This window comes from Malus sylvestris, chromosome 3 (genome assembly GCF_916048215.2).
Source record: "Malus sylvestris chromosome 3, drMalSylv7.2, whole genome shotgun sequence".
Lineage (NCBI taxonomy): Eukaryota > Viridiplantae > Streptophyta > Magnoliopsida > Rosales > Rosaceae > Malus > Malus sylvestris.
This window is the reverse complement of record NC_062262.1, coordinates 15,083,042-15,096,587: the sequence shown is the minus strand read 5'-3', so window position 1 is coordinate 15,096,587 and position 13,546 is coordinate 15,083,042. Positions and strand designations below refer to the sequence as shown.

The following is a 13,546-nucleotide window of genomic DNA, read 5'->3' as shown; positions in this document are numbered from 1 at the left end:
GCGGTCGCTCTCATCCTCATCTTTTCTTCATCGACTTCCAGAGCACCCCCTGTCTCCCACACCTCTTCGTTTCATCCTTGCTGCCTTCTTCTTTCCCAGCTCGCACAACCCTTCCCACCACCCATCATACTCACATGACCTCCACATTACCCAATCCTCCATATCCTCTTCTTCCCCAGCCCCCACAACCTCCTATATTCACAGATCCTCCCACTGCTTCCCATATTCACATGTCCTCCCACCACCCCTGCCACTTCCCAATTTGGGTGGATTTGCGGAAGACGAATTGAGAGGGTAATTTAGGAACAAAAGTCTGATTCCTGGAGGACAGCAATACAAGGAATTCAATTACCACCTGTTGCTAGAGAATCCGACTCCCGGAAATTCCGAAGTGTGATTCCAGAATTCAATTGGGTCCCATATGATTTTTGATTCCTCTCACATTAGTAAACACCGGTGTAATCCGTAATCGGAATTTAATTCCGTTTCTTGATTTCCATTACCCTTACGTAAACGCGCCCCTAGTCTCTTACTTTGGCTTCACTATACTTTCTTGGATTAGACAGGACTAACTCTTGATGTAGTCCAGTGTTTGTTTCACGCAGGGACTACGTTTAATAAGACTCGCCTAGACTAAGTCCAACTAAAAGCTGCTCTAAATGATTCATAAGTTACCAGGAACACAATGGCGGAGCCACCCACAAGGCTAAGGTGGGCTATAGCCCATGGAGGTTTTCTGTAAGGGTAGTGCTATTCATGCAATCATTTTACTTCTCACACACTTATCTTAATTTTCAACTGTCGGATAGAGTGAATTGAAGATGGTCAATGGCAAAAAATTAATAAGGGTGTGTTGGAGGTAAAAATGAGTGTGAATAACACTATTCTTTTGTAATCTCATGCTTATAGGCCATTCAATTTCAATACAGGTTATTATTTAATGTAAATTTAGTAGAGGATAGGTAATAAATAATAAGTTTGAGGTGTGTTATCTACACACCCCTTTTTACTTCTCACACACCCTCTTAATTTCTGGCCATCGGATCTAATGAATTGAAGAAGATAAAAGGACATAAATTAATGAGGGGTGTGTGCGAAGTAAAAAAATATGTGTGGATATCACACCCCATAAGTTTTATGCTAAAAATTATAAATTAGTTCTATCTCTCGTCCCCCTTTATCCTATTTGTAAAAGAAAAAGATCATTTACCCTATTATGCAATTTAGCCTCTATGCTTCTTAATCAAGAATTTTTTTTTTTTTAAATCCACAAGTAAATCCTTATGTCCACAAGTCCTTACTTTTCGTTGTGATTTTCCAATGAAGTCACCTTTGGTACATTCTTAATCTCTTTATTTACTTATTCTTGAGGTTAATTATTTATATTGTCCTTGAATATATCGGCTAGGTTATGATTTTGAGAATAACTTATATTCTATTGTTGGTCTTTTATATTGATTACTATATAATTTTTATATAAGCAAAAAAATAAACGTATGATTTTATGGCACTAATTTCAGTTAGCCCACCCAAGAAAAAAATCCTAGCTCCGCCCTTGCAGGAACAAAAAAAAAATATCAATACTTCATAACGAAGCCTACACTCAATATTCTTTCATGATATAGAAGACATTAAAACTGAAAAAAAAAAAAAAAAAAAAAAAAAAAACAACTTGCAACCTCCAGGCGGATGAAAATGCATGTCAAATTTTCTTCGGCTGCTTTTGGAGATGGAAATGGAGGTAAATCCTTGTCCTGCGCTCGACGGTATCAAATTCAGCTTATTCCATACGTACTGCAAAAGCCAATAGAAATTTAAATAATTACGAAAGCCATCTTTGCAAGTAAACATACTTTAATCAGTTACAAGATGATCTTCTCTGCATCACAGAGGCGAGACCACATAAACTTAGGTCCCTATATAATCTTCAGAAACTAAAGGGCAATAAACCAGAACAGTTCTGCTTTTTCGACACCAACATTGGGATTCCGATGAATGTTTTTACAGTAAAATTGGCAAATCTCCTTTGAAGCCTTGGCTTGCACTCCGAGGATGTACCGCCATACAAATCCATTACAAATATCCCACCTTTCTTTGACAAGGCATCAAGAGCATGCTTGAAATACAGAGCCAGTTCAGCACATTGATGGAGACAACAACTCCTCTAGTTAAAAGCACACACAATGGTCTAGCAAGCAACAGATTCTCATCTTGTGAGGAAGAAGAGCCCTCTTGAAGAGTAGATTCTGATCCACCACTCTCCAAACCATCTCTGTTCTCTCTGAGTGAAATGTTTCTCCTCAACTTCTCGGCTAAAACTTTATTATTTTGGCGTCGATAGGTTGCAAGACATTCCCATGAAAAAGGGACATTCTGCAATATCCATCAGCCCCAACTTTATTTATGTTGCTCTCAATGCACCAATTTAGCGCTTCAGGATCCAAATCCAACCCTATAGCAGCCCTTCTTAGGTCAGTCTGGAGCCATTCTGTACTGTCAAACACAGAGCCAGTAATAGGTCTTTAGACAGTGCTGGGAACAGTGACAGAGAACTTATTGATTTTGTACATATGAAACTGGCCAGTTTGCATCTCCACATAGTGCTGATAGATACCTTTACTATAACAGAAAATAAATCTAGCCACAAGACACCACTCTTGGTTATTTATCATAGTTAGAAGAATGAACATGTACATATATATGACCCCTGAAAACATAAAGAAGGCCAACAAGGTTGTAGAATCACCATCTCTTCTTTCAACTAATCTGCAATAACTCATTAGCACTAAATCTCCACATATGGCAACTGGGGAGCTGTGAATTGAATCACCAACACCTACAGCTTCCGATATGGCAACTAATGTTTTAGTAAACAAACAGTTTTAATGAAAATTTAGTGGCAGCAAGTCCTCAACAAAAGGCACCAAAATGGCAACAATATTGCTTCCAGTTAGAATCCAAATATCGGATAACTAGTTTTAAACCTCTGTTCAGATATGTCAATAAAAAGGACAGTAATATACCTAAGAAGGGCAGTGCCGCAGAAATATTCTTGGGGATGTAGATATAACCTCCCACCCACATACATTGAAAAGAACTTCTGCAAATAGCTTATGTCTCCTTTCGGCAACTGCATATAATATAAACTTCAAATTAATCACATATCAAACCTCCTCTTGAAGAACCACATTAAATCATTCATTTGGGTTTACTTCTAAAATAAGATCAGAAACAAAAACAGAATACCACAACTTCAGTACTTAATTTAACTTTTACAAATTTTCAACGAAAACAAATAGCTATACTAAGTATGGAATGAAGAATGCATACCATATATCAAGCCTTTCAGGACTTGGTTTCCAATTGAAGAATTAATCCAGCTTCAGTATGGAATGAAACGCAAGCTATGTGCCATAATGGGTATTTCCTATATTCTTCATTCCCATCTATCATGTGTGCTTTTTGTTATAGAGTTCCTTCAATAGCCTCTGAGCATCGGCCTTCTTTCCTGGTCGAGCAAAGGTAGAACTGATGCATAGAACAGTACTTTCACATGGAACATACCCTTTTTCTTTCATATCAGTTAATAATCTTTTTGCCTCAGCCCGATATGACTTTTTCAAATTTCTCTCCAGCTCTGGCTGCCTTGATAGCCTACACCAGCCGCAGATTAGTATGTTGTAAGTTGAAGAGTTAGGAGAGGTCCCTCTTGTCTGCATCTCATTCATAAGCTCCCTAGCTTGGCTCATCTTTCCCGCCTTAGCAAAATCACTAATAAGGATATTATAGGTGCTAGTTTTGGGAACAAAACCCTTGCTTACCATTTCACAATAAAGTCTTATAGCTTCCTTTTTATTTCCCTTCTTACCATGACCAGAAACCAAAGTGTCATACGTAGAAGCATTAGGAACAAAGCCTTTGTTCTTCATTTGACCAAAGAACTCCTCTGCATTTGTCATCAGACCAGCACCTGAAAGTCCCCCTAAAAGAAGATTGTACGTTTCAATATTTGGAGAAACTCCCTCAGCCAACATTTGCGAGTAAGTAGCAAAAGCCCTTTTCATATGACTGCTTCTGCAATATCCACATATAAAGGCATTGTAGGTATCAATATCAGCTAAAAATCCTCCTCCAGTCATCTCTTTCAATACTGAAGTAGCTTTCATGGTCATACCTAGCCTACACAAGACAGTGATGAGATTATTATAAACATCCCGATTGACGTTAAGCCCCATACATACAAGCTTATGATGCATCTGCAAAATTGAATCAGCTCTTCTACTCTTTGAAGAAGCATCAAGCAGAATTCTGTGAATAAATGATGTAGGAAGAGAACCATCAACCACCATTCCATTTAAGACATCTATTGCTTTTCCTATCTCATCAGTATCACAAAGTCCTCGTATCAGAATGTTACAAGTGTTTGAGTTTGGAATTAAATATTGACACTTCATCTCATGCCAGAGTTTAAAAGCATTTTCAGTGTCACCCTCTCTGCAGAATCCATTAATCATGGTATTGTATGTGGCACAGTCAGGAGCCAAACCCAACTCTTTCATTCCAGTACAAACAGATTTTGCTTCATACTTACCAAGCCTCAGTAAACCATTCATCAAGACATTGTATGCAACAACATCAAACCCTATATTTTTCTCCATCATCTCTTGGGCCAAGTTAAGAGCAATTGACTCCTTTCGCGCTTTAAAGTAACCATCCATTAGAGATGTGTAGTTAACACGGTCTAGAAACAAACCCCCAGAAGTCATATCCATAACTAATCCTTCAGCTTCCTCCATCCTTCTGTGCTTTTTCATGTTGTTCACAAAAGCATCGAGTATGAAACTATTTTCCTCCAATCCTCCGATTTTCATTTCATTGTAAAGATCAAGAGCAAACTCTTGTTTGCCTGCCTTAAAACACCCATCAATTAGTGTTGCATACACAAAAGCATTTGGCAGGATATTCTTTTGCACCATCTCCCTTAATAAATTCATGGCCTCACCAAGCTTTCCTTCCTTCATGAAGCCATTTATCATTGACGAATAAGTAATAATATTTGGTAGAACGTGGCGCTTCTCCATTTGTTTAAGTATAGATTCTGCATCATTCATGTCTCCTAAATTGCAAAGCCCATTGATGAATGCAGAGTAGGCGATAGAGTTTGGATCTAGGCCAAGCTTTGAAATTGTTCGAAACAGGTCTTTAGCCTCATCAGCTTTCCCAACCTTAAAGAGTCCAACAATTAAAGCAGTACAGATTACCAAATCAAAAACCAGGCCACGAACAACCATTTGGCTTTGAAGGGCAAGAGCTTCCATGGAAGAGCCTGCTTTAAACAAGGAATCCACAAGGGTAGTGTAGGAGACATGATTAGGATCCACATCCATTTCCTCCATCTCCCTTAGAAGCACTTTGGCTTCTGATAACCTCCCATACTTGCAAAGGCCATTTATAATGGAGCTACAAGTAACTACATCGGGATAAATACCATTCATAACCATTTCTTCATACAAAGACAGAGCTTCTTCAAGTCCTTGCCGCTTACTGTAAGAACTAATGAGTGTGGTGTGTGTTATAAGGTTTGGTTTCAAATTCTCACCTTCAGTCTGATTCTGGCCATCATCTCTTTCATCTTGAGGGCCTTCTTTGTTTCTCCGCGATCTCAACATCGTATCTATAAGACTCTTGGCCCTTACAAAATCACCCATGTTGCAAAACCCATGTATGAGAGTATTATAAGTAACAATATCAGGCAACAGACTGTCCCTACCCATTCTCCCCATCAATTCAAGTGCCTGACTAACTTGACCAGCTTTGCAATGTCCAGCAATCAAGGTGTTAAAACCTACAACATCCTGTGGAATTCCACCATCCACCAAATTATCCATTACCCATTCTGCATACTCTACCAACCCAATTTGACAAAACCCGTTAACTAGTGTATTACAAGTATACGAATTGATTGATAGATCCCTCTTCACCATTTGGGACAAAAACCCAAAAGCCTGATAAGCCAATCCTTGTTTACAGAAACCCCATATGACAGTATTATATGAAACAGTATCAATTTCACCAGTTCTCAGGAAATCTAGTGCAAGACTCAAGTTTCCCACTTTGCAGAAAGAATGAATCAATATGTTGCGGGTGAAAATATTGGGCATAACCCCACAAGAGAGCATCTCAGCGTAAAGAAAAGATACATGAGAGACGAAACCTGAGGCATTGAATTGGTAAAGAAGTTGATTCCAGAGCGGCAAATCAGGAACAAGGCCATGATTTCGCATAGAATAGAGGGCACCAGAAGCATTGGAAAATCTGCCACATGTCAAGTAAAGTTGTACGAGGGTGCAGAAGAACGATGCGTAGAGGTGGGTCTTGGATGGCGGGATGGCAGAACTGTAGGTTTGAACATGGGAAGGAGCAGAGATGGGTGGGTTTTTAAGGGCCATGGGAATTGATCGACGAAGTTTGGCTGATGACAAGAAGCTCAATGATTCGAACTTACTGAAGAACATCACCACCCAAACAAAAAGGAACTAACACCAAACTTTTCTAGCTTATTGGGACTTCACATGATCCTACAAAACAAAAGAACAAAACTAGTTAACATGATCATATCGTTTATAATAATAAATTCTATAAGTTCTACGAAGCACTGTGAAATGGTTTTCAAAACATCATGCTAGCAAGTTAACGAGAATTCGGTATAACCATTCTGCACAGGAAACGCAGGCAACTGATCCAAAAACCAAACTCTACCCTTTTTATCAGTGCTTTCATCAATGTAGCCATTTGCAACTCAATACATCAAATAATTCCACTACTTCTTGTCCGCCATTTCACCTCTACAGTTTAAATTGAAAGCTGCGAACCTCATAATTTAGTCCTAACTTAACCAAATCGTCCCACTTACGCTATCGCTCTACTAAAGAACTGAATCTAATCGAAATCAGAAAGCAATGTCTGATTAGTTCCGTTTCCTAAGCAACCAATCATAGAAAAAACGCTACCAGCCAAACAGCATATATATGAATATATTTACAGAGGACAAAAAAGAAAAATAATCTACCTACTCCAGTCGTGGAGGCTGGTGGTGAAACAGGGGCAGTGCTAAGGTTGCAGTCGTGGAGGCTGGGGGAGAAGGGGTAATATTCAGGAGGTTGATCACGGCTGTTGACGCGTCGCCGTCGTCGAACGGGAATCCGGTCTCGCTGCTTCAATTTGGGTCGTAATGGAGAAAACCTCTACCCTCCCGGTTCAATACGTTATCGACACACTTTATGTTTATTGGGAATTTATCAAATATAACAAAAAATTAACCCTTAATTTCAAAAATGTCAGTTGAGTTTATATAAAAACTTTCATATTTATTCAAAATCTCACTTAAATAGACATAACTACCCTTAATTTATATAAATAACTAATTGTTAGACTTAACACTTCTTATGCTATAATCTCTAACTAAAACTTTCTCCCTTTTTTTTCTTTTCTTTTCCAAGCGAAGAGCAAAATTTTTCTCTCAATTTTATTTTAATAGATAATCAAGGAAACCTTTCTTTCTCACATGGTACACAGAAAACACTTTAGTATGTTATAAAAGTGAACTATTAGAGTAAAGAAATAAAAGTAATTATTTTTAATCGTCGGAAATTTAAAGAATTGTGCGTACAACTAAAATAAACAATAAAATGATCAAAAGAAAATATTTATTCATAAAACTCCAATTTAAAAGGGTTCTACAAAGTAGGATGAAGTTGAACAGGATTTCTACAAGTTTGTTTATAATGGCCATTTGAACCACATTTTGAACACTTTCGGGTTGATTTTTCTTCTCCACGTGATGGGATCCTCTTTTCTTTGCGCCTACCATATCTTCTTCGTGTAATTGTTGGTAGGACAATTCTTTCACTCACATCATCAGTTACTATCCAATCGGTTTGATCACCAACTGGCCATATAGCTTCTGCATAGGCAATGACCAAGGAGTTTGTAGTATAATAATGAGAACACATAGGATAACATGAAAGTTGTCGGTGTCTACATGCAGCACAAGCATGTGAGCAAGGGAGTTGGTCAAGATCAAATTGTCGGCATGTGCAACTCTTTTCCTCTAAATTCACAACTTCAATACGAGATCCATCATATACATGAAATGAGTAAGTTGCAATGGGCGATATCTACATGTTCACATACATATATATTACTCAAACCCAAAAAAAATATTCCGCATAAGAACTACAAAAGCAATTCTCAATTAGTGATTTGTAAGAGAAGTGGATGAATACCCTGAACTGCTGCATAAAACTACAAAGGCAATTATATAAAACCATAGCAGCAATTACGTTGAAGTTCACAAGATATGGTTTTTAACTTTTTTCTTGTCAAAGCCTAGGCTTTTTTACTTTAGCCTTTTACATTGCAAACATACATTTATTCTTTACTAAACATGGCAGTGATGGATAAAGCTCCAGATGGGATATAAGAATCGGTAAAAATAGTTTAAACACTTGAGAACAAATGTAAGTGTACCAAAAATAAATAGACAAATTGAACTAAAATCTATTTAAGTGAATTCAAAATACCTGTAATGATAATCCTTGCTTGTTATTTTGTCGCACTAATTTGTCTGCCCAATCTGTCAAATGTGTATTCATTTTGGCTGCCTCAGTTCGACGCTCATAAAACCACTTCTGGAGAATATTCATTCTTAAATACTCAAGAAATCATGTGATAGGTAGTTTTCGAGCATCTCTGGTGATTGCATTGAGACATTCAGCAATATTTGTTGTCATGATGTTGTACCGTTTTCCATCGAAGTACGCACGAGTCCACTTTTCATATCCAGCCGAATTAAGATAATCACCCACCTCAGAGTCGACTTTATATATTTCTGTCATAAGACGATGAAATTTAGGAATTCGATATGCCTTAGCAGCTGTAAAATACAGTTTGTGTGCTCTCTCATGCTTAAAATGATGCCTAATGTTTTGACTTATATGAAATATGCATGCACCATGATGGGCATTGGGGAAAACAGTTGAGAGAGCCTTCCGAATGCTTTCATGTCTATCAGAAACAAACACCAAGTCATCAATTTCCCCAATTGCTTCTCGTAATTTTGTCAAAAACCAATTCCATGATGCGTCATTCTCTGAATCTCCAACTCCGAATGCTAGAGGGTATATTTGTTTGTTGCCGTCCATGCATGTGGCAACAAACAAAGTGCCAAGATATTTACCCTTTAAAAATGTCCTGTCAACCGCTATTACCGGCCTAATAACACTTCTAAATCCTCTTATGCAAGGTCCAAGTGACATGAAACAGTACAAAAAATGATTATTCTCATCTGTTTCAATATGTGTTATCGTACCTGGATTTTTGGCTTCTAACACAACAAAATAAGATGGAAGTAATGAGTAAGATTCCTCTGGTGATCCCCTAACCAACTCCAATGCATGTTCCTTAGCTCTCCAAGCCTTCACATAACTTATACTCACACCCATGTCCTTCCTCATATCTTCTATGATGTCACGGGGTCTATGTAGTTGTGATACACCCTCGTACTTAGACTTTATGCATTGACCAATAAGAGAACTACTTGCCTGTCGATGATGGCGATTAATAACGTCTAATGAGCATGAGTGCATAGTAATGTATTTTCTGACCTTGAAATATGATGATTGTTGTAATTTAGAAGCGGATAGTTTCCACTTGCATCCATCGCCGACACAACCAACTTCAAACCTTTCTTTGCTTGATCTCTTCACTCTGAACTCGTAATTGTTCTTCATAGCATGAATACCTAACTTTTTTTTAAATCCTCCTTAGTCTCGTACAATTGGCCTACAACTATATCTCTATCTGAATTGTACAGGTCTGCCTTGCATGATTCATGTACAATATTTGTACCCTTGTGAACATTTGATCGGTTAGAGCTGGGTTCATGAAATTGCACATTAACAGGCACATCATCACATACCATCCCTTCAGGAGGCAACTCATTGAATTCAACACTATCTTGGAGCACATTATCAGACTCCATATGTGGCAAATTTTCAAATTCTTCATGATACGATGCATTCTCAACTTCTTGATTTACCAAGTCGTTATCTAAATCATGTAGCACAATATCTTCCAAATCACCTTGAGTAACAAAGTTAAGACCTGTTTGTACTGGGTCATCATTATCTTCTGAAGAAAATACTTTCTGCTTTAATGTAACACACAAGGGAATCTTCCAAGACCTCGAAAGGTTTTCAAAAATAAATGCCCTCACATCATCATCATCATCAACTATATCTGCAGGCCATGTAGTTTCCATTGCGTTATATATAACTTTCATACTTATCTCATACTCATTTGGGTCCACATTCACAATACCATGTACTTTCTTTTGAAGCTCTGCAAATGTAATTTTGTCTGAAACAAGTAATCCTTTCGTTTTGCAATTTTTGTACGTTGAGTCAGCCCACCTCCCACCATAGTTCACTAAAATTGTCAAACTAGACATTGTCCTGAAATATAAACAAAAACAATAAGAAAAAAAAAGTGATATATAGACACACCTAAGATTGATATATATATGTGCAAAACAAGAGGGTGTTGTGAAAACTGGACTTAATCATGAGAAAGGATGGGCGTTAATATATACACAAAGCATCATGCATTTGAGCAATGGAAGAAGGACCTTATTGATTAAGGTGCTACTCTGGAAGTTAACTTCCACTTTTACGCATTGAAAATAATTAAATTAATATTGCTTACCAAACCAACGTAAGATGAATAAAAACATAAAAAGAAAAACTTTATTCCGTGAACCCTAATTGGAAAAACTTTATTCCGTAAACCCTAATTTTTCAAATATGCATTGAAGAACTATTAGCTTTGCCTCTAACTGATTGGCAAAAACAATTAGATCTGTCAATCTTCCATTGACACAAGAAACCTAATTTTTCTAATTTTACAAAAATTGACAGTTCGTTCTTCAATAAAATTCAATCGAACAAAGAAACTACAAAAACAAAGAGAAAACATAGACTAGGAAGAATGAAAAACTTAACCATCTACACTCACCTTTGTACGTTTAGGGTTGCACAAAGTCTCCACAGTAGCCGATGCCTTCACTATATCTCCACCATTTTTTAGGTTTTGTTGTCCAAAATATCAATCTAATAGGGTTTTGGTTTTTCTAATTTATTTGGTTTTAAAGTTTAAGGGCATTTGTGTCTATTGATATTTTGGATATATTTGAAAGTTTTTATAAAAACTGACATTTTTGAAATTAAGGGCTAATATTTGGCTATATTTGATAAATACTCATGTTTATTTGTATTTATGTTTATTTTCTTTGGAAAAGGATCTTGGGGAGGATCAGGATCCTTTTCCTAGGATTCTAAATCGTGTCTGTTCATCATAAATAGTACGATTAATTTTTCGTTAATTACTATTTATATTTGAATTTTAAATTTTAAATTTTAAATGATTTCTGATCTTATGATATAGAATAAATGGACACGATTGCGAAATCCTAGGAAAAGGATCCAGTGAGAATTATTTTCCATTCCTTTTGCTTTATTTAATCCAAGGTGGAAATAAATGGAGGAACAGTTCTGGTTTAACTAGTGTTTGGCTCGTTTTTAGCTCGTTCAAGTTCAGTTCGTATATTAAACGAATTGAGCTTTGACAATATACTAGGCTCGTTTGAAAAATGAGCCGAGCTTGAGCTTTTGATATGTTGGGTCAATAATTCTTGTGCGGAGCTCGTATCTTTTTAAATTGGATTGCAATTATTTGAAAGTATTAACTTATTATTTAGGCCAGATACTTTTGCATAATTCAAATCAATGGCTTGTTATTATGTTTATTTTGTTAGGTTTTTATGAAATTAAATCGACCTAAACATAAGTAGGGGTGAGTTCAAAAAATCGAAAACTAAAAAATATCGAACCAAACCAAATCGAATTCCTTTACACTTTATGAATGTATGCCCATTATGTTTCTTTTGTGAAACTTTGTTGCCAAGTTTGAAACTAAGCCTGGTGCTTTTTCAATGAGCATACTTGGTTTAATTAGGGAGAATATTCCATTTGTTGGTTTAATTAGGGAGAATATTCTATTGGTTATAGAAGAAAGGATTGGAAAGCTTTGGAACTTGGAAAAACTTCTCTATTTGTTTTCTTTTGGAATGGATACGGTGATCATTTTTCACTGTAATTGAGGTTGTTGATAGAATAGAATTGGTTTATATGATCTTGTATATGTACAACTACATTCCCACTTTCCTCATTTTCTTATTATTAGTCTATCAATGCAAGCCTCTTTTCTAAATTTCTTATTAAGAAAAGATCAAGTTTTATAAAATAAAATAAAATAACGGAAACTGAACTGAACAAAACCTAACTAAAAAAAAAAAAAAAAGAAACCAAAAGAAAATCAAGTTTCGGTTCGGTTTCAATTTTTCGAGCTTGTTTAAAGAATGAGTTGAGTTTCAATGAAAAGTTCATGTTTTGTTTACAAACGAGCTTGAAAAAAAATTATCCTAGTTGAGCTCGAGTTTGCAATTACGAGCTTTTTTCGAACTTGTGCTGCTGAGCTTGAACACAAATAGTATCATCTAAGCCGAGCTTAAGCAATTTGGTATTTGTCTCAGCTCAGCTCATTTACACCCGTATTCAAGAGGACAAAACGAGTGTGAAAATCATTTTTAATTTTTCAACAAAACGAGCTTGAAAAAAAATTATCCTAGTTGAGCTCGAGTTTGCAATTACGAGCTTTTTTCGAACTTGTGCTGCTGAGCTTGAACACAAATAGTATCATCTAAGCCGAGCTTAAGCAACTTGGTATTTGTCTCAGCTCAGCTCATTTACACCCGTATTCAAGAGGACAAAACGAGTGTGAAAATCATTTTTAATTTTTCAACAAAACGAGCTTGAAAAAAAATTATCCTAGTTGAGCTCGAGTTTGCAATTACGAGCTTTTTTCGAACTTGTGCTGCTGAGCTTGAACACAAATAGTATCATCTAAGCCGAGCTTAAGCAACTTGGTATTTGTCTCAGCTCAGCTCATTTACACCCGTATTCAAGAGGACAAAACGAGTGTGAAAATCATTTTTAATTTTTCAACAAAACGAGCTTGAAAAAAAATTATCCTAGTTGAGCTCGAGTTTGCAATTACGAGCTTTTTTCGAACTTGTGCTGCTGAGCTTGAACACAAATAGTATCATCTAAGCCGAGCTTAAGCAACTTGGTATTTGTCTCAGCTCAGCTCATTTACACCCGTATTCAAGAGGACAAAACGAGTGTGAAAATCATTTTTAATTTTTCTTGCAAATAGTTTCTAAAATTGATCTATCTCTTTATTTTGATCATTGAGTTTCAAAATCGATCAATTTGGTCCTCAACTTTCACTGTCGACATCAATATTTGCTAAGATTTCATCGATACCTCTGTTATTATGCTGATAAGGCATACATAGAGTCCACAAGTCCAAGTCCAATAATGTACTATTGTCACAAATTTTATAAAAATAATATCTTTTGTCTGACAAA

At 36.5% G+C, this 13,546-nt stretch overlaps 2 protein-coding genes across 6 annotated transcripts; both read right to left on the bottom strand.

The window, feature by feature from the left end:
• Window positions 1–1,539: 1,539 nt before the first annotated feature.
• LOC126615452 (pentatricopeptide repeat-containing protein At5g14770, mitochondrial) lies at window positions 1,540–7,290 on the bottom strand. Of its 5 annotated transcripts, XM_050283279.1 has the most exons (5): window positions 7,070–7,290; window positions 3,331–6,578; window positions 3,024–3,130; window positions 2,089–2,493; window positions 1,540–1,794 (listed from the first exon to the last, which is right to left on the bottom strand). In XM_050283279.1, exon 2 carries the CDS (start codon window positions 6,513–6,515, stop codon window positions 3,450–3,452), a length of 3,066 nt encoding a protein of 1,021 aa, XP_050139236.1. In that variant the 5' UTR covers window positions 6,516–6,578; window positions 7,070–7,290; the 3' UTR covers window positions 1,540–1,794; window positions 2,089–2,493; window positions 3,024–3,130; window positions 3,331–3,449. The 5 variants fall into 5 exon arrangements, with proteins under 5 accessions (XP_050139236.1, XP_050139238.1, XP_050139234.1 ...); XM_050283281.1 differs by lacking the exon at window positions 2,089–2,493; XM_050283277.1 differs by lacking the exon at window positions 1,540–1,794 and having other exon boundaries at window positions 1,808–2,493.
• A 1,433-nt stretch (window positions 7,291–8,723) lies between these two features.
• LOC126617011 (PKS-NRPS hybrid synthetase cheA-like) lies at window positions 8,724–9,791 on the bottom strand. Its single transcript, XM_050285098.1, has one exon. It carries the CDS (start codon window positions 9,789–9,791, stop codon window positions 8,724–8,726), a length of 1,068 nt encoding a protein of 355 aa, XP_050141055.1.
• Window positions 9,792–13,546: the final 3,755 nt, after the last annotated feature.

Coding starts and splice junctions, on each gene's coding strand:
- LOC126615452 (XM_050283279.1), bottom strand. CDS start 6,515: ATGTTCTTCAGTAAGTTCGAATCATTGAGCTTCTTGTCATCAGCCAAA.
- LOC126617011 (XM_050285098.1), bottom strand. CDS start 9,791: ATGAAGAACAATTACGAGTTCAGAGTGAAGAGATCAAGCAAAGAAAGG.